General features: G+C 42.0%; 1 protein-coding gene across 2 annotated transcripts; it reads right to left on the bottom strand.

The window, feature by feature from the left end:
* Positions 1-371: 371 nt before the first annotated feature.
* LOC139102363 (RNA-binding protein 24) lies at positions 372-24,283 on the bottom strand. Of its 2 annotated transcripts, none has more exons than XM_070656233.1 (6): positions 23,932-24,283; positions 17,977-18,382; positions 17,604-17,730; positions 16,078-16,138; positions 4,305-4,690; positions 372-3,247 (listed from the first exon to the last, which is right to left on the bottom strand). In XM_070656233.1, exons 2-6 carry the CDS (start codon positions 18,253-18,255, stop codon positions 3,084-3,086), a joined length of 1,017 nt encoding a protein of 338 aa, XP_070512334.1. In that variant the 5' UTR covers positions 18,256-18,382; positions 23,932-24,283; the 3' UTR covers positions 372-3,083. The 2 variants fall into 2 exon arrangements, with proteins under 2 accessions (XP_070512334.1, XP_070512335.1); XM_070656234.1 differs by having other exon boundaries at positions 4,470-4,690; positions 23,932-24,279.
* Positions 24,284-27,994: the final 3,711 nt, after the last annotated feature.

Raw genomic sequence — 27,994 nt, 5'->3', positions numbered from 1 at the left:
TATTTTGAATGTCAGTCCTGTGTAAGTCAGAGTATTTTTTTCTTCAATTGCAATTTATCTGAAATGTTTAAAGTTAAAATTGGAAATATTATAAAAATAATATCTCGCAAATCCATTGCCATGGCAACTTTCATGCCATACATTAATATTATTATTTTATTTGAAAATATTTCTACGTTATTGATTTTCTTATATATCTATTTAAAAAGTTAACATCACACTCGCATAAAATAAGACAAATTAACCAGACAGAGAGATAGGAAAGGAAGTAATCACATAAACAAGTTATCTATTACAATAAGCATTCTACTGGACTGTATTCAGTTTGATAGGCAAACGGGTGGGAATAATTAACATAAAATACCCATAGACCCTTTCTCTTAATGATAATATATTTGTTTTCGGTTTTCGTGAACCTGTAGAGCGCATATTAATATTATTGAGGATAACAGGCAATATATATTACAACCTATTTGTATAATTAAGTTTATATATACAGCTGGAGTACAGAATATTCCAAAGATGTATATTCATGATAATACATTTCTCCGTGTCAGATTTTCTATCATCGTCCTCTGCACTTTCGACGGAAATCCTAGCGCGTTTTTTAACAAATACTTTCAATCACGTATACATCCGTCCATTCGTTAAGTACATGAACAATGCCATATAATTAATAGTGACGATAATAATAATAAAACGTAATATCAATAATGAAATAATATAATAATAATAATAATAATTTATTTTTCTATTACGTTATATAATAATACTTAACTCTAAATTCTCCTAACGTCTCCTCCCTCTAACTTTTTACAAAAAGTTTCGCTTTTGGTTTTTCTTCCGTGTTCATTAACTTCTACTTACAAATCTAACAAACCGAGTTCACCTCGTTTAAGGTTTGAAAGGGTTTGGGACTAGACAACGACGTTCCTCATAACCCGATCTTGGTTGATTACGTTCTTTTTGATATTCCCTCAGCTCTCCTCACCCTTTCGTTTGAGCGTCACTCTTGTACACGAGTTAGCGCGCCGAACGTTGCACTAACGTATCGCTGACTAGTTTCTAATTGTTACGGCTACTCGACGGTGCTAATTAAGGCACTGAATCACTAAGAATAGACAAATGTACAGATTCTTCCATCAGTTTTAAGAAAAGCTTAGAATTATATGCCGAAATATCGTCACCGACAATCGGGCAATACAATGTTCGAAACTTATACACTCACGTTTGAAGCAGGCGCTTCCTCATACTATAGTTACAAAAATTTATTTTTTTAACGTCATTAAGTTAGATTCGCTCTTTATCAATGATTTACTCCTCGAGCTTCTGTATTCGTATTGTAAAATTGGTCGGTGTCGTTTTAGGATCTAGTTACTTAATTAACACAACAAGGCCTCGGAAGTAAGACACTTCGTTGTTCGCCGATATGCGACTTAAGGCCATCACGGCTAGATAAGACGGTTTTCGATAATCGCGCGTGTTCTCCTATTCACAAACGAGATACGTTTATTGTGATTTCATTAAAATAAATTCGGCTGACACCTCAACTAGCAAAAATCATACTTCGTAGCTTGCAATAAATATCGGAGTAGCTATACGTGTAGGAGTAGATGTTTCAACTTTTAAATAAGCTTGTTTATCAAGTAATCATACGATGACTATCTTTATACTTCTTTTTAAATAGAAATGAAGGGAAGCAACGTATGTTTATCTGACAGACAAAGTTATGTGAAAGTTGGAATAATCGGTCCTAAGTAAAATTAAAAAAAAAAAAAAAAGGACATTCTGATAAGTAACAAAAAACCGAAACGAGCAGAGCTTGCAAGTTAACGTATCGGTAAACAAGTACTTTGGAAGATATTATTAGAATGTATTCTACGCATAAACATATTATAAACGGCGTCTCTATAATCGATCCTTGAAGAAAGAGAATAGTTAGATTAAATTATGAGAATATATAATACCTACATATTACAATCATAATTACACGCGTGTGCGCATGTGCCGACATACATACATACATTGAATTCTTCTTCGTCAAGGAACTTATAAACTCCGTTTCGTGCTTTCCTAAACGTTACCCTAAGCCTCGATCCGTTATAGACGAACGCGAGATGTTTCTTCGCCGGGAAAACACGCGAAGATGTAACTTAACACTTACAGCGCTAGAGAATTTCGTTTATCATTAAGTTTTTACGGTACACTTAAAATTTAACTAAAATTTAGAACGCGTTCTCGCCGAAAGCGCGCGTTTGTAACCGATTCTAAAACTATTACAAACTCACATTACTTTTCGTCGGTATTACAATTGATTAACATGGTCCAAGACGTACCGTCGTAGCTGCGAGTAGTGTCTCTCGAGGAGGCTTATCAAACGGCATCGTTAACATTATTAAAACGACGTTCGATTTAAGATCTACCGACGAAAATATGGAGCGAAGAATTACAGTATCCGACCGGTTTAAAAATTAAATTACGTTTTAAAAAGTACAGCGTGCAGTTACAGCTCAACACACCGCTCTAGTGTAACATTTTTAGAGTACAAATTAAATATTAAAATAGCGTTACACGTTCGAAAGTTAACGGGCAGGCCAATCGGTTCTTGAGTACGACCAAAGTACGTTCGTTCAAGTCTTTTTGGACTCTCGTGATCGTTCGCACGTCGAGAATCGTATATTCCCGAGTGAATGGTCCGTCATAAATAATTGTAACTCTAAGAATCGCCGCGTCTTTTTCTAAAGTACCGCGATATGTTTGTCGAGCGTGTCAGCGGGTAGGCTTCACGGGGGGAGGGGGGAGGGGAAAGGGGAGGAAGATTAGATCGGGGAGACGAAAAGGGCGGAGTGCAAGCTCTCGTTCTCTTCGCCTCTTGCGGGACTCGCGGATGATACTTCGATATATTCGCGAGACGTGGTCAGGAACATATAGAAATCTCGAAAAATAACTAATAACGAGGAAGATGATGAGCTGATCCCCAAGGACGACGATCGGGGATCGAGGGATTCGCGCAGCTCCGTCGCCCGCGTCCGTCTTGAAGACTCGGCTCTGCTGCTAGGTCGTGACGATTTAATGTTAAAGCTTTATTGCAATCTGGCCTCCTGAGGTGTTGTCTGATACGGTAAGCCCGGGAAAGCCGCTCCAGCTGCCGTTGCCGCTGCCGCTGCCGCCGCTGGCAATCCCGCGGCACCTGGCAAAGTCGCATACGCTGTGTAGGGTGCTACGTAACCAGCCGCGGCCGCATTAGCTGCAAATAAATTGTTTTAATTAAAATTAAAAGCAAACAATACGGCAATATAGTAATATCTTGCAATTATTTTTTATGGAAATTTCTATCACAAAAATCCAAATTTTTATTTAAAATTTTGATTCTAGATTCTGATTTTAAATTCGTTCAATTTTACATGATAAGTAACAGATTTACTGTACGTGCGCGACGTATCAAATCGTTCCTCGACACATAACAGATCGTAGAAAAGGCATGCGCAAGCAACTTGTGCGCGCTGCAAATCTCACTGTGCGCTTTTTTCGTTGGTATTCATTTGTAAAGCGAATAGTGCCTCTTTTCGTTGACCACCATCATTCATTACGAGAACACCGCCACCATCACCACAGACAGCGCAGGCAGACTGACAATATTATATTACGGCATCAGTTTTAAAGTTCATGAAGCGCATGCAGGATTTTGTCGCGAGCCTATTTTCGGTATTCAAACAGTAAAAAGATTTCGTGCGCGAACATAAAAGCTAATGTAAAAAATATACTGTTAAAAAAAAAAAAAAGTAACAAAAGAGAATAGGATTCTATTTCGTACCTGAGACCTTTCGGAAGGGTTATCGCTTAACTCGCGTGAGAATCGCAAAACTATTCGTTGATCAAGTTTGAAAGAAAGCGAAAATGTACATTTCAATTATCGACATATACATATATATGTATGCGAGCACAAAAGACGTGGCGGAATTCCCACAGCGGGTCGTCCGGAAACGCGGTGAGGCTTTTGGAAAACGTAAAAGGCGTGCGTACAGAATAAGCTATACTTCATTGCATCCGTCTTGTGACGACATACATCCCCGGCGTCGGAATTATTATTCCCCTAACCATGCATAATTCGGTGCGTGGCAAAAGCTGCACACATCAGGTTACGCGTTTCCCCGATTCAATTCCCTCCGCATTATCCCACGTGTATCCCTCCCCTTTCGTGAAAACGAGAACCAGATTCTGTGAGAACCCCGCTTCGCTAAGCACCACGGCCAGCCCCGAGAAAAGTGCAACCCCTCCCTGCCCTATCTTTTAAGATCTTCTACCGTAATCACGGAGCACGGACGGCAGAAACTGCGGCAGGAGAGCTTTCTCCAGCCGCTGTTGATGCGCCAGCGTCGCGCCGGGTCCGCTTTGCTGTTGCTGTTGGTGGTGTTGGTGGTGTATCGGGTAGTTGCTACCCTTGCTCTGGGCACTATTCAAACACGTACCAGCCGCAGCCGCGGTTGTGTACGGGTACGCCTCGGCGAAGGTGTTGTACGATGTTCCCGGGTAGGTCGCGGCGGCTGCCGCCGCGTTTTGGTACTCGTAGAATTGTGACGCCGCGGCGACGGCGGCCGCGTGGCTCAGCTGCGTCGTCGGGAGTGGTACCAAGCCACCTGGCGCTGCGGCTGCTAGATAGGGCGACTGGTATACGTAGCCCGGTGGTACCCTGCAAAATTACAAAGGCCGTTAGTCCTGAATGCCGGTGGAACTTAGAGCGCAACGACACTCAAAGATCTAAGGCGGTGGACGCTTGTGAATTAAGCGCGATCAGACGGCGAAGTAACTTTTCACGAAAAAGAAAGAAAGAAATTGGGAAAAAGCCAAAGCTTTTGTTATACATATAAATCTTATTAGAAACAAGAATTATTTGCTATAAATAATTTATTTTATTTTGCTATTAATGTCAACGCCGTCCGTGGTACAATAATTCACAAACGAGTACACCTACTTTGAAGCGGCCGAAAGCCATCGGACGATGCTGGATGCCCCGAAGTTTTAAGAAAGATGCAACGAATAAGTCCGATAACTTTCGCTCACTTCAGTTACATACTTCTTTCGTTTGATAGGATATAAGGGAGCTAGGAAGGGAAGATAACGTCCAGCAACGCATGTTATTCGTGTCACGATTAGGCGAAGACGCGGGTAAAAAAGTTTTCCTCGTGTTCTAGCGCGCGATTCGCGATGTAGATCGGATGATAAATATTTGAAAGCTTATCTGTCTCGATCATAAGAAGATAAAGACCAGCGGTTGTCGAACGATCCGGGAATCGGTAAAGAATTCTGCACGAACTTGTTTCCACACCGTCGGTTCGTGAACACGAAGAACACACGCGACGAAAAAAAAAAAAAAAAAAGAAAAAATACGTAAACTTTCTTTATTTAATGCATTTCGCGTTGCAAGAAGAATCTCGGCTCGACGGTCTTTCGCTCTCGAGCAGCTTTCTACCAACACCAAAAGCACGCAACACCAAACGGCAAAGTGAGCGAGGGACCGAGTTCTCTTCGACCGATCTTCGCGCATGTATAACATACGAACGATTGGATCAAAATGCGCTTCTGTTTCAATATTAATTAATACGCGCGCGTGTGTTTATGAGAGAATGTATAGCGTGTACAGGATGTTTCGTTGCATGTTCCAAAATAGCATATCTTTGAATTATTTAATTACTCAAACTCATTAAGTTTCTAATTTTCGTTAACAATTTTTACATCAAAAATTAAAATTCTCTTCAAATAAATTCTATTTAAGATCAATTGAGAAATTTCTATAAATAAAAATCTATTAATTTTTAATAATGCAAAATTCTTTTAAATCGGTTTTCCAATAAATTTTTATTATAAACAAAATTAATTTTGTTCAATTAGCAAATTTATTAAAAATTGAGAAGTGATATTTTTTAACATGCTATGTAACGTATATGTATGTATGTATGCGTATATGCACGTTTCATGCATTTTGATGATACATTAGTTGCAATGTTTACACAAAGCTGCAACTATTAAATTAAATAAAAAATACATTTTTTAATTATTATGAATTAAGATTTAAATATAATTAAATTCAGAAAATTAAAAAAAATTTTTATGTAACTTATAATATATATATCTTTATAAAAAAAAACTATATTTTTATAAAAGAATGAATTAAATTAACATCAAAATGCATAGCAAATGCGTAAGTATGTGCGTGCGTGCTTACGTTCGATGGACATTTCGTCTGGATTAGGATAGGGAAACGGGAACAGCTGAAGGAAGTAGGATGATGTAAAAACGGTAACGTTGCTCTTACTGTGGTATCAATAAGGCGGAAAACGTACGCAACAATCCAAGAAAAAATCTTTCACGTGTTGGCAAAACAACAACAAACCAACGACAAACGTGTATGTAGGTGACTGCACGAAATATAAATACTTCTCGGCACACGGCACACGATTATCTAACACCAACGTTAGTACCTAAATTCACAGATCTAAGGAAACGTCTCGAGTTCACTACTCTCCGATTTTTAACAATTTTGAATATCCAGATAGAGTAGTTTAAAATAAGGTACACGTATATTTTTACAAACACTTGGTGGTCTTTTCGCAGATTTAAGAGGCAAGCTCGATATTTTTACTTTATCATTTAAAATATTTTTAATTAATTATTATGAATATTAATATTATTAAATATTAAATTATGACTTTAAACTTATAAAATAATATGCATAATTCGTACAATAATAAAAAAGAAGGAAATTAAATTAAGTTATTTCAAATTGTAAATATCTTTCATCTTTCAAAAAAATATATGTTTATGTGCTATTTAATAAATTTTTGCGTTAAAATTTCGTCGTTGCAACGAGCACAAACGTTGTTGACTGCTTGCACTCATGTATACATCGCGTTCGTTACGCATTTATTTAATTTTTTTTAATCAGTTACATTCTGAACATATAGTTGCCGAAATTGCATCACTATCGATTACCGTGACTCCCAAATCTGTGACAAAATACATTTGAAAAAATATAAGACACTTAATTTAGAATACTCCTGGGGATATTCAAATTAAAAATAAAATCAGCGGCAGACATCTCGAAGCATATCCTTGCATGAAAGGAAGAAAAAAGAAAGTACATCTCACGGCAGTGCCTCCGTCTCCCTTACACTTCGTCTTTTACTCTTTGCGTTTCTTTACTCTCCTCAAATAATAACGCGCGGGAGATCCCGACTGGCAAGCGTTCTTCGATCACCCGCGAAAATTGTTCACCGATTCGCAATTGTTTCTTATCGATCGACGTGTACTCTGCGAATACATAAAAATACATAAGATAGATCAGTTCGTTTTCCAGATTTGCGTGTTACCACCGTTGCGCTTTGCTCAAACGCTTAATTTTTAAAGCTCGATTTGCTAAATTAATTTCACTAATTGCAAAGATAAATAAAGAATAAAATACTAAACAAAAAGTTTTCATACGTATATTAATAAAAAGTTGAAATTTATTTTTGGTTTACGAAATACGAAAATGGCCGAGTTTCGAAATCTCCGGTAAAAAATCAATCGTGGCGATTATAATTTTATTCCGTGCGGTCTGATTGCCATCGATACCGAGCCGAGCCTGGTTTCGGCACGCGATCTCAATAAGCCGCGCTGATAAACACATGTCATACGCGGTCAATTATGAATCGCGGGGGCCGCGGTAGATATTCGACGATGAAGAGCGACGCCGTGGTTTCGAGACACCGGAGGAGGCCGGCCTCTTTCCCGGAGACAGCCCTGAACTTTTTAGCGGATCGATAATAGCCAGTGTCCAGTCCGCGAAGGAAATCAATATGTCGTCCTGCGGCTCCGCGCGCGGCCGCGGCTCCTCCGCAGCGTCGGATTGGTGCCCAGTGACCATTATCACACAATCGCAAACAATCGAGAGCGCTTCGACACGCGTGTCGTTTAATTTGAACGAGCATGTCGGGTCGCGTGCTATAGCAGGGGGATAACAGCAAAGAATCGCAATGGCCGTAGAACCGACGACCTTGAATCGGTGCTGTCATCCAGGATGGATGACCACGCGGTCGATGGACACTACGTGACGTGGGGAGAGCGAAATTATAGTAAAATAAAGGGAAAAGGTAACGATGTCGTTGTTAATGTCGCATTGCGGACGAGCGGCGTTTCTGGTCGAAAAGGGACTCGAGCGAGAATTCGATTCGCGTCGATTGGCATGCAAATTATCCGCGACACGTTGAGGTGTAAGAAAAATGTGTAACGAAAATATTCGCTCTAGATAAACAATTCTTAGATAAGAAAAACGTCGCCTAGATGTTGTTCTCCAACAGATATAATCTCCCTTTTTCTGTCACTCGGTTATAAATTATAACTTTTTTTTTTTACAACGCAGGAATTGTTTGCGTAAAGTTTAAGAGAGAGCTGCGCGAGTGGCTACCGAGTAAGTCGTGTGCATTTGTGAAAAATAATAGATAAAATCGGCGACCTTGAAGAGCAGCAGATCGCGGAGCGTAGAAATAGAAAATTTATGCACCGCGTTTCTTTTATCTCATTTCCGGTTCGAAGTGTTCACTCAGTTAAAAATGGCTTATAAATTGTAATACTGTTAAAAACGTTGACATTGTCTATAGCTGTGGTGAGCAGATTTGCGTAAAACCGAAAAATAGAAATAAACAGCTCGACAAGAAGCGATCGATTTATCTGTACGAACTAGCTTGCGAAAATTAATAGAAGTCTGTCAATTTTACTGATACCGAAGACCGTTAGCCACCTGCTGGATTTTTCAGTGACACACACGCACACAGATAAACAGAATACTAAAGATTAATTAGCGTTCAATCGTTACAAAAATATCTCGTATATTCTTTCACTTCGTTTCGTTCATTTTAAACTTTTCATTAACTCGCACTCGGTTCTCGTTAACTTCAAGAGTTTCGAGCGGGCGTAAGAAACGTGATTTTTTTGGCTAACAAATGCCGAAAAGAAAATAAAAGTTCCTAAGCGTATTTATTATTTATCATCTCAAAGTACCAGACCAAAGTTTTTTATTTTACTAGAGCAGCTATTTCGTTATCACGTATTTACGTTAGAATGTCTACAAACACGGGAAAGAAATATAAAACTGCACGTTGGCTCTAGAAAAAAATTAATTGCATTATTGAGTACGTAATTATGAAATTGCGTTCGATAATTTTCGTCTGAAAACGAAGTCGTGGCACAAAGAACCGGTGGCGTTCCCTTCTTCGCAGTCCCGCTTTTCCATTGCTTTTTTGCCTCTATATTTTCCATCGAATTTATCTGTCGGTCGCATCTCAGCCGAGGTACGTGCATTATGGATAGCTCGCGTGTCCTCAGCCCCTCTTTCCCCATTCTACGTGTTTCATTCGGCTCTCCTCGTTCCACGTATGTTTCCAGACCGGCGCGTCCGTCCCCGTCTAAATGGCAATTTCCAATCCCAATTGCCCCCGTCACTGTTTCCTTCGCGCTGAGTGACAAGCGCAAGGAAATCCCACCGGATACAGAATCGTTGAAAAATTATTGCGGGGAACGATAAAAGCCAAGACGCGAATTATACCAATTCTTAGTGTTAAATTTCCTTTGTGATCTAAAATAATTTTCTGAAGTAAGAAATGTAGTTCGAGAAAACAAGATTTTTTTTTTTTTATATATATATTTGCGGCATTTCGTTAGATTTCTCGACGATACCGTGACATCGTACGAATCGAAATTACTCCGATGAATTTCATCGGAACCCATATACGTCTTTATAGGCTTGATAATAAAAGATAAACCGCTAATTGATCGCGAGAAACGCATCGATCGATCTCATCACATCAACGATAAGGAAAACAATGGAGGCGTAACGGGCACACTAATTGCATTCATGCTACCGGTTTATATTGTGCATAATGACGCGGATGGATTACAAACGTACGTTACAAATGGAATTAACTAAATGCTGATGGCTTTAAAAATGTACGCTTGGCTTCCGATAATTATTAATGCCGAGAGCTAGTAACGTCAAATTGTTTCTTACGGTTGTAAATTAAATGAAAGAAAACACGTCCCACTTAGGGCAAATTAAATTTTTTCGTAAGAAAAATTCAAGTCTAATGCATTAAAGCATTTAATATTGAAAAGTATAAATGATACAAACTTCTATTAAATTTTTTTTAATGACGTTCGCACAACGTGGAAGTGAAATAGTATTGTAAAACGTTATCCTTCGTACTTTTTTGTCCTTGAAACCTTCGTGTGGAAATAGGGCGGTCGGTTTTAACAGACGCATAATTTCTACAATGAAGAACCGCGATAGACGACCTTTTACACGATCGATGTAACACATGAGCAGACAAAAAATGGATAGCATTATGGCGATTCCCGCGAGAATGGATGCGCTTGTCGCTTGGCAATTTAAAAAAAAAAATAATAAAAAACTAACGACAGGATCGATAAAAGCAATGGCGTTTCCGGAAAAAAATTTCATCGATGTTAAAGAATAATTCGAGCGCTCTATAATTAAATATTTCCAGAATAATGTTAAAAATAATTAGCGCATTTAATTATACAAAACTATATTGCCATATAAAGCATCAGGTTTTTTTTTTGTAATTTTCCACGTTTGGAAGTACACTTTTTAGTAATAATTTTTGCCGTGATTGCCGATAAAGCCGCGCTGTATCCTGGAATTTCCGTGTCTTTGTAAAACATTCAACAGAAGGGCCGGCGAGGTGAGGGACACAAAATCGTGCGGCGGTCACGAAGAGGGCCCGTATCGTCCCTTCGTGACGGATCTAAGTGACCACCCTCGATTTCCGACGCAAAGTGGCAGCGTACCGCGATTAGGATCTCCCAACTTTTCCCTACGTGCATTACCACGCAACTTACTGACGTAGCATACGACGAGGGAGTGAATTGTAGCGACAGGGGCTGTTCAATCAACCCCATTAATTCGCGCGTACGGGCCACTGCGACCCCCATGACTACCGGGCGATCATTAACGGCGCGAACGATAAAACGGAAATACGCGTTAGTAAAGCGGAAATTCTCGCAACACTTTGCACGATACGGAGACTTTGTGATCCGGTAACCGATATTCGTCTTTTTTTTTTTTTCTATTCATGAAAGTGTTAATCAATTATCGAAGAAATCTGTGAATTTAATGCTATTTTTACTTAAAAAAAGGCAAGGAAAACTGTAACAATTAGATCTTCATTAAAAATAGAAATTTTTGATAGTTATAGATCTTGCGAGTTCGAGATTAAAAATAAATTCTAATCGTTTCAATGTTAATGCGGCTCCGGAACGAGAGGCATCGTCGCGATCATCTTCCGCGTGCGCTCGCGATTAAGTATGTCACGAAGTGCGGTCGATTTCGCGTTGAGACGCGGGGGCTCCCTCGCGTTTCCCCGTCGCGATGCCGGTGCAAGCGAATTCGCGTTGTAAATTTGCGCTAGGTGCGTATACGGCAAAGATCAGCCACGCCACCTGCGTACTCCGCACGCGCATGTGTGTATGGGCGCAAATGTATATATGCATGACGGGCCGATTGCGCAGTGCACGGATTGTGCGGGCGCCGGCGCCGTGGATAATCCAATGGGATGATCTGCCAATCCTTGGAAAGCAGGCCGGACCAATGATGACCGCGTAGGGTGGTGCCTTGGCGACTTAATTGTTCTCGGTACGCGCAGATCCGTCAGGAATGCGACTCGTTAAAATTTAAGAAACAAAGAGAAATTTTATCTGACGGACTTGGTTAAGAATTGATAAAATAATACAATTTTTTACCTGAGATTTACGTTATTTTTTCTTAAACTGTCTTTTTTTTTTTAATTATTATAATGAGCTAATGCGGTAAATCAGTTCGAAAAGCCGCGAGTCCGCAGTTTAAACTACATGCATGGCCGATGGAGATATATTGCTTGCACCGGGCTTCTATTCGCGCGCGGCAAAATAGAAACGACAGGGCAGACGCCGGTAGACGGAAGAAATTTATTTCCCGGGCGTTTATTCGAAACTATAATTTACGACCGTTTCGACGTACGTGACAGTTCTAAAATTTCGTGAGTTCATCCGGAATCGCGCGGCTCTAAAACTCGAGATGCAGGGCTTGAACGCGGCCTCAATGTATTTATGTAAATGCGATACAGAAACGAACACGCTCGCTCGACTGTCTCGCGCGGTGCGATGTTACGGCTTGCGTCAGAAGAGCGACGACGACAGGTGGATGAGAGCCGCGGCAGTGAAAATAGAAATGGATCCTTAACGCCCCGCGTCGTTTCATCTTCCCCAAAAGAAATGAGCGTAGGTCTTGGTGCGCGAGACGGAAACGAAACGGACATTAGGATCGACTGTTTCGAAAGGACGTGAGTCAATGTTTTTACGAATGACTCAGAAAATACACTTTCCCCTAAGACAGCGTTGTATATCGCGCGAAAGACACTTACTTAGCGGCGCGGTGACATTTTTGAAGCGTCCCACGTTTGCTTTGATGTACCGATATCGAATACGGGTAGATTAAATTAGACGGAAGCGCCGTAAAAAACCAGCAAATGCGGCTGTACGTTTTAAAATTTGCATCATTCTTTTCCCCGAAATAATTAATATCGAAGCGGGAAGCGTTTGTCTTGGATTTAAGTCACTTCGTTGAACTCGGTCTCGGCTTTCGGCGGGTTAACGGATAGCGAGCGGAAATGATGCGTGCGAGCATAAATAAGCGTGGATTTTTTCACTCGGCGCGGTATCGTCGGTCTTAAATCGCGGTAGAATCCTCTCGATAGGGCCTTCGAGCGGTGGCTGCCTCACAGTTAGAGAGCGGCTGACATGAGGGACAGGTGGTGCTAAATAAAGACTGGACCGTCGCCAGCGCGGCACCAAGATGGCCGGCCGAGACGCTCGGCGTCGTCGTCGTCGTCGTTGTCGTCGTCGCTTACGACACAAATTCACCGTCGGACGGAACCGTCTCTGACGTCCGCCGCGACGTCCGGACTGGTGTTGAATTTCACTTGCCCACCTACGTTTCGCTAATTCGAGGACGCGCGCGTCCACGCCTATGCGTGACGCCGACAACGACGTTTTTGCCAATAACGCGTGTCGACGTGTTAAATGAGGAGCTTTCGGACCGACGGTCTGCAAATATTCCCCCCCGTGACGAAAAACCGCGGCGCTTATTCACGACAACGGTGCCGCGTTGCAGCGACTCGTTGGCGTGACGTCATTAAATTTTTGCCAACAGAGTTAATTTTATAATTAAAAAAAAAAAAAAAGAAAAAATATATTTGTCTCATATATGTATTTTCTCGCGAAGAAGATAATCGGTAATTTCGGGAAGACTTTCACTGCGTAATCGTCTCTACAATTGGTACATGCTGCATTCAATAATCAATACTGGCGTAAAAAAATTAAAAAAGACGTCCGACAGCGCCGTGATCTGTTTCGCGATCTCATACGCCGTGTTATTTGAAAGTCCAAAAATCACCCATGTATAACACCAAAAAAAAGTAAAGGAAAAAAAAAAAAAAAGAAAAAGTACAACACCAATAGCGACACCAAGTGTAGTGTAAGCCTTTACCACACACACAAGGTTATTAATATTATAATGGTTAGCGAGTCCTATACAGCTTTGACGGGCGTCCGTCTCGCGAAAGGCACTTCGATCCATCTTATCGCATTCCGAAGAATATACCTATCTCTCGTTGGCCCCATTGCGATTCCTAAATTGACGTGTTAGCTTTGCGGAAATAATTTTACCGATTCTCTCGTCCATTTCGAATCCTGCACGAATTTTTTTCTGATTATACAGCGCATTTCAATATTTCTATTTCTACTCTACTTAATTGACTTTTATTTCTGTCTTAAATAAAATTAATGAAAATTAATTATCTAGTAAGAAACGACGTGTTATTAAATATTTTTTTTTTTTTTTTTTACAAAAGCATTTAGATTCTCGACAAAATTATCTTGTTTCCCAATTTCAATGAAATTCTCCTGCGCCACTGAGCAACCCGCCGGGCCAAACGAGGTGAACCGCGATAGAATCGATCGTCGCGCTTTCAAAAATTAATATATGCCGCTCGTGTCTCAGAAGTGCCGGTCGATTTCCGTACTCGAAAGAGGAAAATCTCACCGCGGCCGTGTTCTCTTTGTTTCCATTCGGATTCGAACGTTTCTGCATCTCCCCGGTTTCCGTGCTCGGCAGCCCATCTAATTCGCCTCGCGATTCTCGCGGAATCGCGGGAGGCGTTTGCAGCGCGAGTGAACGAGGCGCGAGGCGAGATCTGCGCGGTCTACGTATACCGAAAGACTAAATATTTATAAGCAATGACCGGACGGTTCGTCGGCGGATCAGATACGCTTCTTCCTCGGCTCGCGTTAATTTAACGAAGAAACCTATTTCATAATTTATGCCGCTCTTCACGCAGTTCACATTTCGCGCCGTGGTTCTTTAATTCCGAGGCGGAAACAGTGCAGCCGAATTGACGAAATACATTTTAGAGGCGGCTTAGTTGCGAGACTCGTTAAAGCGTCTAACAAAGTACCTCGTTCGTTGCGAGCTAAAATAACAAATAACCCAGCGCGAAAAGAAACATTGCGAAAATCCGTGTCTAAAATTGGAAGATGCTCTACCCTCGTTTACCTTCGTCTCGGTGTTCCCGCCACCATAGGCAAACCAAGAGAATAATTAGAATAAACGGGGTACAATGTACTCGGAATAAAAACAAAAAATTAAATCGCCGAGAGGCAATAATTTTGAAAAATAATCTAAAATGAAAAAAATAGTACCTTTGAAAGATTGCCTAAAAGCGAATCACTCGTCGAATAAATTAATTGAACTTTACTTGCTAGTTTCTAATTGCGAACTATTAGTATCCAATTATGAGATTAATCGATCGAGAAATTAATTACGTCGAAAAACAGATTTAATTATTTTTATTTCGATTTAATTTATATAAGACAGATCATATCCTGAATTTTTCTCAACACTGATGGAAAAAAAGAATCGAATAATTGTAGAAAACTTATTGTAACGTGGAATTAAAAGGAGTAACCGCTACCTGCGCTGCAATTATTGCTACGATTATTAATATTATACTTATTAGGGAAGAGTGTGAAGAGTGTAAAGATATAATATTAAAAAAAAGAAAAAACTAACACCAAATAACAAACAATCGCAAATCTCTCAGCAACCGCAATCACTATCACCACGTCAGTTTCACCAAGAAAGAAACACGAGAAAAAAAAAACCACAGTCCAAAAAAAGTACGTTAGGAGAAGAAGAACAGGCCGAATCCCTTGGAAGATCTTCGCTATGTACTTGATGGAAAGAAATTCGTAGGTACTCATACGTGTAGATTTCTGATACGTGTGCGTGTGCCGCTTTCTCTCTCATTCCCTTTCTCTCTCTCTCTCGCTCTTTCTCTCTCTTTCACCGATTGCTAATACATTTGTCGTCTTTTCTTTTTTCGTGTCTTTGTCTCTCTTTCGCGCTAATATGGAGCCCTTAGAATGGCCCTTGGCCGTCTCAAGGATCTCGGAAAGAGAACTCTCCACCCGTCTCCTTACGCGCGCGCGTCAGGATGCTGAAACGTCATATATATGGTGTCTTTAAAACAGCTCGTAAAACTACTCGTCCGTGCGACTCCGCTGAGCGAGCGGCTCCCTGGCTCTCAAGCTTTGCGCTACCAATTAATAATCGCCGGCCCCGATATTCCCGAGCAACTCTCGCGCAAAATACATTGACTTGTGCGCTCGCTGCAAGGATGAATTTCAAAAACTTTACTTCCATAGACAACTCGCGATAAACTCTCGGTGCTGTTTTGCAAAACGTGGATAGGCAAACTTGCGCAACCGTCGCCGCAAGTAACAATTATTTTGACCGTATCACTATGAAATAAGTGCCCGAGAGAGCGAAAAATCTCGCGGTAAGATCTCGTGACTTGCAGCGAATAATTTTGGTAGTTGTCGATTGTAATAAATATTTATGGGGCACTCGTAGGCCACTTTGAGCTAGCTACAGTTATAACATATAACGTTCTTAATATTCGTTGACAAAACACATTAATGTGGACTCACCCGTACTGTCCGGGAAGCACTGCTGGGTAACCGGCCCGAATGCCTGCAGCGAACGGGAATGCTAGAAATCACAAACATCGATGAATCTCGGTTTAATACTAACTTGACGTGACAAATAAATTTTTTAGTAAAAAATTAAAATAAGGACAGTCACCCGAAACTCTCGCTAGACGTTCAATAATTTATAGCCTATTTATAATTCCACTCGTATTACTTCACACATAATTAACGGGGGGAAAAAAAAAATAAGCGAACATAATTCATATTTTTAGCTGGAAATCTGGGCCACGTGTGTTATATTCTCTAGTAATGTCATACTTCATTCATTGATATAATCAATATAAAACTAATAATTCTTTCGAATCGCCGAATCGATATGCGATATAAAAGTATCGTTGCAAAAATAGCGAGTGTGATAAACTCTTGGGATAATCAAGTAAACGAAAATTTTCCTTTTTTATTATTTAGAAAGCACAACCACGCTTTTCGCGTTGATTGAATAAATAAAGATTTGCAACTGGTTCGTAAACATTTTAATTTTTTTATATGTTACTAAAGCTCTGATAATGATTGTTCAATAATTATTATGTCTCGCATAGGGCTATTATTCCTCATTTATTTATTCTTCATGCAAGAATAAATACGTGTGTGGAAGCAGATATATATTTTTGAAACGTGTGCACGAGTCCGTGTCTTGATGTTTTAACAGCACGCTCGCTATCTGAGAGTGCATTATAGCGTAATAAACTTGAAATGGCCATGTAACCGAATATATCACGATTACCGACCTATCGAGAATATATTTTGTTCTTTCTATTGTAGCACAGCGCGATATAAAATTTCTACTTCGAGCTAAGCTGGAGACAATTCTCGCATTAGAAAAAAAAATAAAAAATAAAAATAGGAAAAACAAGACCGGTACTCGGGTTAACGCAAATTTAGACCTTAAGTCGCGAAGCGCCAAGCTATGCTGGCTTGAAGCCACCGAGTGAATTCGAGTGAATGACTCAGGGGACACTTCACTATTTGATCCGATCGTCACGCCGCGTTTTTTTGTTTTACATTTGCGTCGTGTATAAATTTACTCGTGTACAAAATTACCATTGCGTCTTCTTCTAACTATTAGACGAAACCTTAAAGTGGGCCGGGTTATTTTAAACTTATAATATTTCTTATTGTTGCAATTAACGTCGAAAATAAATCATGCTAGTTAAATGTCTCCGCGGATTTGGGCGGGTATAATTACTAAATAATACGACAGATTTCTTATCCTAACGTGTCCGAGATGTGCGTTGCCGCAACGAAGTTTCAGATTTGGCAAGCTATCAACGGCGTAAAACTCGTGACCGTGCGCAAACATCGAAATACGCAAGTGTCCAAAATACGAAATTGAAACGGAAGTGCAAGAGCGAGTCCAAACAAAAATCGTATTACCGTGATCTTTAAGCAACTCAAAACGTATAAATACGATCTCGGCAACAAATATTAATTTCAATTAGCAAGTTTGTATAAATGTGAATACTTACTCGTTTGCAAGTTACCCCTGGGCTTAGCTCCGAGAATGGCCAGGTTTACGTTTGCCTTGCGACCATCGATAATAGGGTTGGGATCTTTGCATGCCCTCTCCGCTGCCGGCCTATCTCCCATAATTACCTGAGTAGATTAGATTCATCCTTCGATTAATCGCGAATTAGCCCGGATACGAACTCTCTACATGTTACACAAATCATGTTATAACAAGGTCTCTCGAGCAGATAAAAATTATGCGCATATATAAAAACGGATTAAAAATTTACACAAAGCCATCGTAATTAACTCGATTAAACGTAATAGCTAATTGTATCAATTAATTGAATTCTTTTTAGCATCAATTTGACAAAATATTAATTAATTACTTACGAAGCCATAGCCCCTGCTCTTCCCGGTTTGTCTATCCGTAATAACGACCGCCTCCTCGATATCTCCGTAAACGTTGAAGTGCTCTCTGAGGCTCTTATCGGTAGTGTGGTAGGGTAGTCCGCCGACGAACAGCTTTGTCCATGTCGTGTCTTTTTGCTGTGGCGTAGTGCCGGCTAGGGCCCCCAATCCTTGCACCAGCTCGTCGGGTGCTGGAGCGCTGACGGCACCCACCGCGCCGACTGCGCCCACACCGAGACCCGCGGCACCCGGCATCAGCATTCTCCAAATTTTGGCGAGATCACCGCCAGACGGGACAACGACTTGCTCAATCTTGATACGTTCTTTGGTACCTCGGTCAACGTTAATTACGCCACAAGCCGTGCAGCATTTAGACACGTTCTCTATTCTGGAAGCAGAAAGCTATCTCCATCAAAATCGGAAAGATAATTTAGAGAGATAACGATAATTTATTTTTAAGTAAAACTTTGGAAACTAAACGTTTCGAATTTATTTGCCACTAGAAGTGACATCGAGCTTATTTTTACCTTTATAGGATTAAATGGCTATTGTTGTTTCATGAACCGGTAAAAACTCGTTTTAAAGGGAGCAAAATATTTTTAATGAAATCGATACGTGCATTTTCGTCCGATTTAAATATTGCACGAGAACGATAATACGTGAAACCTACAAACAGCTTTGCAATTTTTATAGTAAGCAGCTTCACGATATATTGATATCAATTAAATATAAATTCATATTTATCGATCAAAGAATTAATTTTTTGAAATGTTTTTCCAACGCAGAATAGGTGGTATAATTGTGTATGTTACACGATGCATTTTAGGCCTTTTAAAATCGGTAATAATAAAATACGAACGATCAGGCACTCTCATTCGTTTTAATGACACCCGGTTCACATTGTGCTCTCAGGTCGGTGTATTTGTTACGGGAGGATTAATTTGTGTGTCGCGTTACTGTCTAATTCAGCCGCGTCCAATTAAGGGAGCCGCACGCGTGCGGTTTGGACGCTCTGAAAAGATCCAATTCCACACCCCTGCGAGGGTGAAAGAGCCATCGCACCTCGTCGTACAAACCCGATGCGGTAATTAAGGTCTAAGTGCAGCCGAACCGACATGCCTGTAACGTAACAATGTCCGTGTTTTGATATGTACGCGTCGGCAGTGCGATTGTAACGATGCGGCGGAGCTGTTCACTTTTCTCTGGAAGAATTTTATTTCGCTGATTTATTAAAGTGCTCGCGGCTGGTTTCTAGTGAAAGGGGAATCGTAATTGAGTGAAATGGACGCGGAAATTCTGGCACGATAAAGAGATATCGCCCCCACTTTGGCGCGAAGCAAAACTTCGAAAAGCAATCGCCGCAACGACGTACAGTTAATTAGATTAGATAAAAAATATAGATAAGTCACATAATATACGTTTATTTAATTCTTTTTTACATCTGATAAATGACAAAGTTTTTTATTCGGATTTATAAATATAAAACTGCGCGCGCAAGTACAGAAAATAAATAATTACGACGTAGGTTTAACGATAGAACGACAACGAATAAAATAAAAAGTAATCAAATAAAATAAACATAAAATTACTGTAAAAATAGGTTTTATTGCAAGGCGTAATGACGCAATGGTAGGCACACGTGCGCGGATACATCTGCACACGGCAACTTCCTGCAGTTCGAGTGGCACGGGAGCCGAAGGGTGACGAAACCGAATCGTCCTCCAGCTTTATCTGACGCGCGCGTTATCTCCGTCTTGCTCTAGCACGGCCGAATCGATGACTCCTTCGGGCACAAAGAGAACAGATAAAGGCTCCCTTTTGCGTAGAAACTGAACCCCTGCATCGAGGAAAATCCGACGGGTCGACGAGAAAGCGAGATAGCTCCGGCTCACGGGACAAAGAGGGCCGCACGGGCGGAGAAGAAAGGGCAAGGAGGAAGGACCCTGACCTCTATCGGAGGCTCTTTTTCTCTTCTCTAAAGAAACCTGAAAAGAGCCAGTTCTGCTCTTCGCGTAGAGAACGAAACGGTCGACGGGCACCAGGTAGTAGGGCATTTTTCGTACGGCTCGTCTTTCGAGTTTCTGCAACGCGCGCCTCCTCGGATAGACGAGGAGAGAGAAAGGGCCCTTTTCTCCCCCGTTCCGTTCTTTTCTCTCTCGCTCGAAATTTCCAGCACTACACACTTTCGTCTCTCTTTGCCCGAGCATATTGTGCGCGCTCGGGCCCTACGGCGAGGGCAAGAGGGGCCCTCCACTCCTGCCCGTTCTCCTTGCCCATCCCTCCCTCCGCCCTACCGGTACTTCGACAGAACGACCGTCGGTTCCCGGTCGAGATCCCCCAAAACGACGGCAGCTGCTGCAGAAAACCGGTGCAGCACGCCGTATAATCATATTGTTGTACCGCCGCCCTCTCCTCCTTCACCGTCTTTTACTCGGCCCTAGACGTCCTAGCTGAACTCGTGTGAAACACGAAAAACCTTTTTTTTTTTTTTTTTTTTAACTCCACAAACTTTCCGCGACAATACGTGAGTTCTAAATACGGTACGGCATAAAGCGGTAACGTACAGATTTACGTCTTACAATTTACAAGTTAACGTTCCTGAATTCTTTTTTTAATCGCTGTTCGTATCAATGAATGTCTCTTTATTGCGCACAAACGATAGAAGAGAAAGTACATACCAAAGCTCCGCCGTGGAAACGCGCTGTCGATCGGTACTTAGCTAAAGCGGTTTCAACCCTTTAGGTAATAAGAGGCATGACTTGCGGAGGGTAGAAACAATAGCCATGCACGCCGGCTGGCGGAAGCATACGGCGCGCGATCGAAATTCCTGGCGATCGTGAAACGCGAGGATCCCAAAGGATTTCTAGCTGCATTCGCGAAACGTCGTTTCCGGGACGCGTCATTTTACGATAGGATTCGTTCTCGTCGAAACAGTTAGACCGGGATGCTGCGAAAAGCGAATCTCAGATACGCCAAGTGTGAAACGGACGTCGCCATCGGATTATATTAATTTATCCAACTCCTAATGCGATCTGATTGACGGTGTCCGTTTTGCACTGACCATCTGAGATTTGCTCTTCGCGGCATCCCGTTGCGAAATGGTTTAAAGAGCACTCGCGTTGAGAGGCACTGGTTTTTAATAGCTCACACGTGGACCGCGCAGACACCCCGTGGTGCACGAGAAGAATGCACTCGAACGTACTCGGGACGGGCTCCCATCGCGACGCAATTAACGTCGGGACGTCATTGTCTTTTGGTGCATTTGGCGCTGGCCAATTGCCACGCGCGACCAGCCGCGGGAATATCTCCTCTCGGCCAAAATCCCCGTGCCTTTCGAAAAACACGTGCGAAGCGCGGCTTTCGCCGGGTCTCGCAAAAAGGTGTCGGATACGCTGGTTAATTGTGCGATCATGAATGAGAAACGCGTTAACCCAAAAACACAGCCGGGACTTTGCGCGTTGTCGTTGAGTCTCCACGATGCATTCATTTTCTGTAGCATTGTTACGATTAGATTTTAGAAAAAAAAAAAAAAAAAGATTTGCTATTTTTAAATTTATTTGTTGACGATGGAAAAATATTCTGGATTATTTTTTTCGCATATACATTTTCTATTTTTTTTTCATTTTATCTAATTGATTTTAAGACAAATTTTTATATCATGAATTTCCGTCATGCGACGTCGCGACGATCAAATAACTTTTACAACAACTTCTCTCCTTCGAGATTAATTGACATCTTTTTTTAAGACTCGCCGCGAGAAGTTTACGCGTTCGTATATGGCAGGGCCTCGCCACACAGGCGATAACGTCATTATCAAATTGTTTGCATCTCGTGCGGGAACACTTGTTGAAGCACGATTGACAATAAGCGTTGCACGTCTGCTGAAAGTCACACGTCGACGATTCGTGGGCCGTCCGAAGAAACGTTACGCGCTACTTGCCCGTCGATGGCGTGAAAACTGCGCGGCTTATATTTTTCTCTACTAGAAATGTCCCGGCTATAGAAAATAAAATGTTTTTTACTCGCTCCGAAAGAAATACCCTCGTTTTTTAATTTATATTTTTATTACATAAAGATTTAACGCGATTTTAGTCCGAGCTCGAAATCTATACTATTTTTAATATTATTAAAATAGAGACAAAGTAGAAAGATTTATGTAGACACGCGAAACCGACTTCTGCATCCGGCTTCTGCGTTTCACAAAATATAGAAAACTTAGCGAGCTTCCGAAGGAACGACAAAACTCGATTCAGACCATTCCCGTTACTCCTCGAGACGAGACGAGTGGAAAAAGTTTCTTTTACGCGCTTTCCACGGGAAAGGAAAACAGATGTGATTCCGATCGAAACGCTTTCAGAGCATCACCGTGGTTTATTCTTTAATCTCGGCTAATAATATACGTCCCCAAAAATTACAGATATACATTAATTTTTATATCAATATCCAACTTTAAATTGAAAGTCGTACTGCTCGTACGGATTTTTAACTACATTAGTACAGCAATTTATTTAAATATCCAAATATTAAGTAGGTGTATCCAATAGCAAAATGATAGATTGCCCGTCAGTCACGAGTGTCATTCGAAGCGGTTTTTTTCAGCCAGTAGCGCTATCACCTGCGTCCGCTTCCAGACGTACTAGCTTGGCAAAATTGTCGGGCACGGCCGTCGGGGTTTATTAATAAACATCGGGGAACACGTGCCCGGCCGCCCTTTGTCGCGACGGCCGGGCCGTTGAACGGGGGTTGAGAGGGGACAGCTGAGAGAAGAAGCAGAGACCATTTTACTAACGCACAAGATGGCCACGCGCGGTTTTGCAGACGAGTAAACAGAGTTTCCTGGCCACGCAATTTCGCCGCACGATCTCACGCGCCGTGTGCTGCAAAATCGGACTCGTTTTCGTGTAGGTCGATCGATACAGGTCGTGCTAATTACTCGAGTCCTGAGAGCCGATTATTCGCGAATACATTCAATTTTATCGATGCATCTCAATACCGCGAAGGCCGAGCGAGTTATATTTATTGAAAAAAGCTTCTTTGCAATTGTCGGAAAAATCGTAAACCCGATTGACGTATTCTCTTAAATTTTGGTTGAATTTAGGTGCGTACATCAGTAGCACGATTTTTTAAACAGCTGCAAAGCAGGTTTTTCCTCTATCAGTAGTTTCCCTCGTAACTGGCAGCGTTTCATATTTTGCGAGGATAAAGTGGCAGTGTAGATTAGCTGCGTTGCTCGTCATTCATTCAAATGATTGATTATTTTCACTCCCCCTCCGTCCGCTTTCTTCTACTTTTTATCTCTTACTCAATAATCTATTCCGATAAATTATTAAAAAGTTTCTTGCGAATGTAGAATTTAAAGAAAATAGAATTTTATGTAGAAGATATAAAAAAATCTTAATTACAAAAAAAATAATAATTAATAATATGAAGAAATTTGTTTATGCATATTTGGTAATTAAAAACCAACTCGCTATCCATCTTGTGTTTTACGATGATGATTTCCGCCAGGGAATAAAAATGCGTAAAGCCTACAATGTTAACAATTAACTTAACGATAGCTTTCGTTTTTAATAAGCCGCGCGTGTCCAAAATTCAACAGGCACGACGAGCGATCTTCATACGGAATAACAATTGAATACGACGTGTGCAAAGTCGACGGTGACTTTTTTACGAGTTATCACGCGGCCAAGTGTGCTATTTTGAAAAGAAACAGCGGACGGAACGCCGATCGAAAATAGATTGATCGAAGAAGAGCGGGCGGCGGTTCAATCGCGCCTTCCCAAGGCAATTAGAAAATCGATCCGCGTTGTCGATGCCATCCACCTTTCACGTGCCCGAGTATTTTCGTTCCTGTTACGGCAGCGTGCTTCAATTTTTTCAAGCGTTCGCTCCCCCACCAAAACACTCCTCGCTATCAGATATAAAAATCCCACTTACGTTTACGTTACCCACTGCGTGTGTTCGTCCGTCGCACTACAGCCACCGCCGATAATCCCAATGCGACGATACACAAACAACAGTACACGAAGGTTAGGAGGAGCCTTTCGTCGTTGTAGCGATATATATTGATGCACTTTCGGGAAATACCTCGGTCTGCTCAGAGAAATCCTCACAGCGTACCGTCTTTCTTCCTGTATCGGGAGCGAGTTGTGGCTCGGTTAGGACACCGGTATCACCACGCGGCCGATGGAAACGAGTGCTGCCCTTTTTGCGATCGCGTGCGAAAGATCGACCGACACCGACGGAGGCCCACGTGCGAGTGCCGACTGCGCCGAGTCTTCCGTTTGAGTTACCGCCGCTGCTGCACTTGAGCTCGCCAGTTTCCTTGCCAGTAAGTCGCAGTCGGTCCTCCGTATTGGCCGCCACCCGTTCCCACTCTTATAAGCGAATATATGCGCACGCAGAGTAGCCTAGTGCCCAGGAAACCAGCGGGCGCTGAAATTCAAAAGGCGACGATAGACGATTGAGAAACGCCGCGCTTCCGCGGGCGAGATGCTTCTCGCGGGTACGGCGGGGTAAATGACTTGTTGCCGGGTGATCGATTGTCCCGGGAAGCACGTGTGCGCAACGGGGACCCTGCATAATCGCGGGCAAGTTGCCGATCCTTTCTCCCTTCGAACGATTGTATAGGTTTCCTTCTTAAGACTTCACCGAGGCCTGACGATCATTGCCTAAAACGTGATAATCAGGAGCTATTTTTTATTTACGCCTCTCTACCCCCTTTTATTTGGATTTTAATTGGGAGTTTTCAATCGCTGCTTATTTTATTTGATAAATATATATTGCGTAAATATATATTTGTGTTTGTAACAAAAAAAAAAATTTGAATATTATTTAATCAATTACGTTTAAATTCTTAATTTATTTTTCAAGATTTTAAAAATATATTCAGAAGAATAGGGCGAATAATATTTCGATCGAAAACATTTCTTTTATTCCGAGTTTCTCTTACGAAAGTGCATGACAAAGCGAAACAATTCTGAGGGATCGACGAGGCGAGGTGGTGGTCCGCGGAGGAGCATCAGCTGTTCGAATTATTATCGTTGCAGACGATGGCAGATGTTCGCCGGCCTGAAACGCGTTGCTCCCCCGAAAGCTTCAAACTCGCTGATCCTTTTTCTTTCGCGCTGGTGAAAAACTCACGGAGAAAAGCGCACCTTTCCGATACTCCGAACAAATGCGGCGCGCGTACGAAAAGAAAAGCGACTGAGCATTATCTCGAATCGTAGAATACCAGGATATCCGGCATCCCGCATCGTACAATCTGAAACTCATATTAAGAATCTCGTCACATTAATTGACACTTTTATACATTTAAATATCAAGCACGCAAACTAGAGTGAGAAAATTTTGAAAGAAGTTAAATTAAAATCACAATTAATTTTTTATAATTTTATAAAAGCCGCCCAAGCTTCAATATTAATTACGAAGGTAGTTCTCCGCGGATCGTTTTTGTTCATTAATAAAGGCCTTGCCGATAAAACGCGTTCTCCTGAAAATCGATACCAAGTAGTCTCCATGGTGTCTCTCGCGCGCGTTATGCAAACAAATCGCAGTCGTAGATGGTCGTAAGGAGTTTTGTTACACGGGGAAGCAGGCAGCCAAGCAGCGATAATTCGTAGCTGCCCAGCTACGTTCCCTTCCGACGGCCGCGGACGGACGAGGCTCGGGAGCATCGCATTGTTCGAAACCTGCCGTTACTTACGTGCGACGGAATATGGGATATCATCGTTCGCCGCGTCCGCGCTCGAAGGAGACCCCATAGGTTCACGGCACGCGCTGCCAGCTGCCCCACAGCTGTCTCTCCTCCGTCGTCCCCCCATGCACGAGGCCGGGGTTCTTACCCAACCGTGGTGCATTTACCACACCGAACGAACCGTTTCGCTTCTGCGTGCACGACGCACGTGCGTACGGCACGGCGATATTTTATCAGCGAGGCGACCTTTCGCGCTCTCTTGAGAAGCATATCTCGATGAGCGCTCGACTATTCGGAAAGCCGGTACGTCAAAATACCATGGGCGATCTTACGAAATCTCGATCGCAAATTCGTACTCGTTAGGTACTCATCAGGCGGACAACGTTGACCTTATATGTATAATCTTCGGAGTTTCTTTCTTTCGGAATTTATTTTTGTCAGTGTCATTGTATTCTCATCAGTGGTTTACAGTCAGGGAAAATGTCGTTTTAATTACGAATAATTAGATTGAAGAAGAGATGAATTTTATTTAGGGAAGATGTAAGTACTTGGATAATTTAGTAACTTGGTAATTGCTATTTCTCACGTGAAATGTACACATGCTGAATTGCACATGCAGTGCCACTGAGAAGTGGGGCTCTACATTTGCGGTTTCCCATCCGGCTCGACCGGCGCAGTCTCGCAGGAAATAGTCCTGGAGTATCCTAAAGGATGCAGGGCTATTGGGTTTCGCGTAGAAAAAAAAAAAAAAAAGGGAAAAAACGAGATCGCCGACGGTAGAAAGCGGGCACGAGGAGAGGATACGATGAGACGTAAGTGCTCGTACGAAAAATAAAAAGGGCCGCAAAGGGGGAAAAGCGAAGTGCACACGCCGAGAACCGGAAATCCCAGGGCGTTCAACTCTGACCGGTATATATTTAGATTTAAAGAGACCCGATCTAGTCTGATTTTATAGATACGTGCCAGGTGATCAATCGGCAATCTTTGTTTTAAACGTAACGCCGAATTTCGCGCAACCTATTTTCCATTTTCAATATTTGAAAGGCTTAGTTTTATCACACATAATTTAGAACCGAAGACCGCGTCACTGTGAAGGATAAAATAAGATAGCGAGCAATCGTAAAACCGCTCCATTAAAATTATCGCTGTCGCGTCGTATTATTCGCTTGAAAACACGTTAAAAAATATGAATTAATATCTCGCTCAGGGATTCACGAGGCGACGCGTTGAAAGGACATCGGGCGAGTCTGTCTAATCGTCCTGAGCGAAATCTCGCGGAGGCCATGTGCCTCGGAACGAGATTATTTACGTCCGAGCCGAAATGGGCATTAAATCGACCGGCCACGTGTCGGCGGCGTCGACGTCGGCGTCGTCGTTTTTAAAGAAAACTTAACACTTCCGCGAAGGAAGCCGATCGTTTCCTATCTCGGTGTTTATTGCACAATCGCGCACGCGATGCCGACATGGCTCACCCACATTAGCCGAGCGCACGGAATCGGGCGACGTGTACCGTACACACGCGCGTCACGCCGAGAGTGTAACGATCGAGGGAAATTACAGTAATCGCGGCGTGTCAGAGTTTCGCGATTGACTCACTCGCTTGTAAAGCCCCCGTCTTTCGCACGCTTCTCGAGGGGCACGCGCAACTTGTTGAAACCCACGCCGTCTAAGTCGAGTACTGCGACCAAAAACGCGGTGACAATAATTAAATGTCCGGTATTTGCACGTCCGAAACAAAGGCATCTTTGCAGGTTTTTTTTTTTTTTCCAAATTTTGAAGTATTTCCGCGTCGCTTACATTAATCGGCGAACGCCACTGCGCGATTTCGAGGTCTCCGCTGACTGAAAAATTACGCGCGAAAACTGCAAAGTACCAGCGTCTTTAGAGACACAATACCAGCGGTTGGCGGCCTTCTCGAAATAGACGAGGAGCTCAGCCCTCCAAACTCGTCCGAAAATAAAACAGGTTTCTTCCTTGCGAGCGCCCAATTGGTCGAGGCCCCGACGGAACAGTCATTTATTTATTATCCGACGTTTATTTCCGATGGCATTTGTCGTCGTCGCGCTATTCGCACCGATTAAAGAAATTCGAGTGCCGGAGGAGGACCGCTTTGTCGATTGGCGAAATCAATTCCGAGCAACTGTGCAATCTCGCGAGCAACTGTTCAAACAAGCTAAGAAGCTCGCTTTATCGGAAATATTTCTTGTAATAGACTCTCTCGTAAAATATTACTTTTATACGTATCGCCGTTGCGTTCGATAACGTTATCAGTTCGTCAAAACCGAGAAATTAAATACCTGCGGT

The sequence above is a fragment of the Cardiocondyla obscurior genome, linkage group LG04 (assembly GCF_019399895.1).
Source record: "Cardiocondyla obscurior isolate alpha-2009 linkage group LG04, Cobs3.1, whole genome shotgun sequence".
In the NCBI taxonomy this organism is placed as follows: Eukaryota; Metazoa; Arthropoda; class Insecta; order Hymenoptera; family Formicidae; genus Cardiocondyla; species Cardiocondyla obscurior.
Note: the sequence above shows the minus strand (reverse complement) of the source record. Positions and strands in the feature narration are given on the sequence as shown.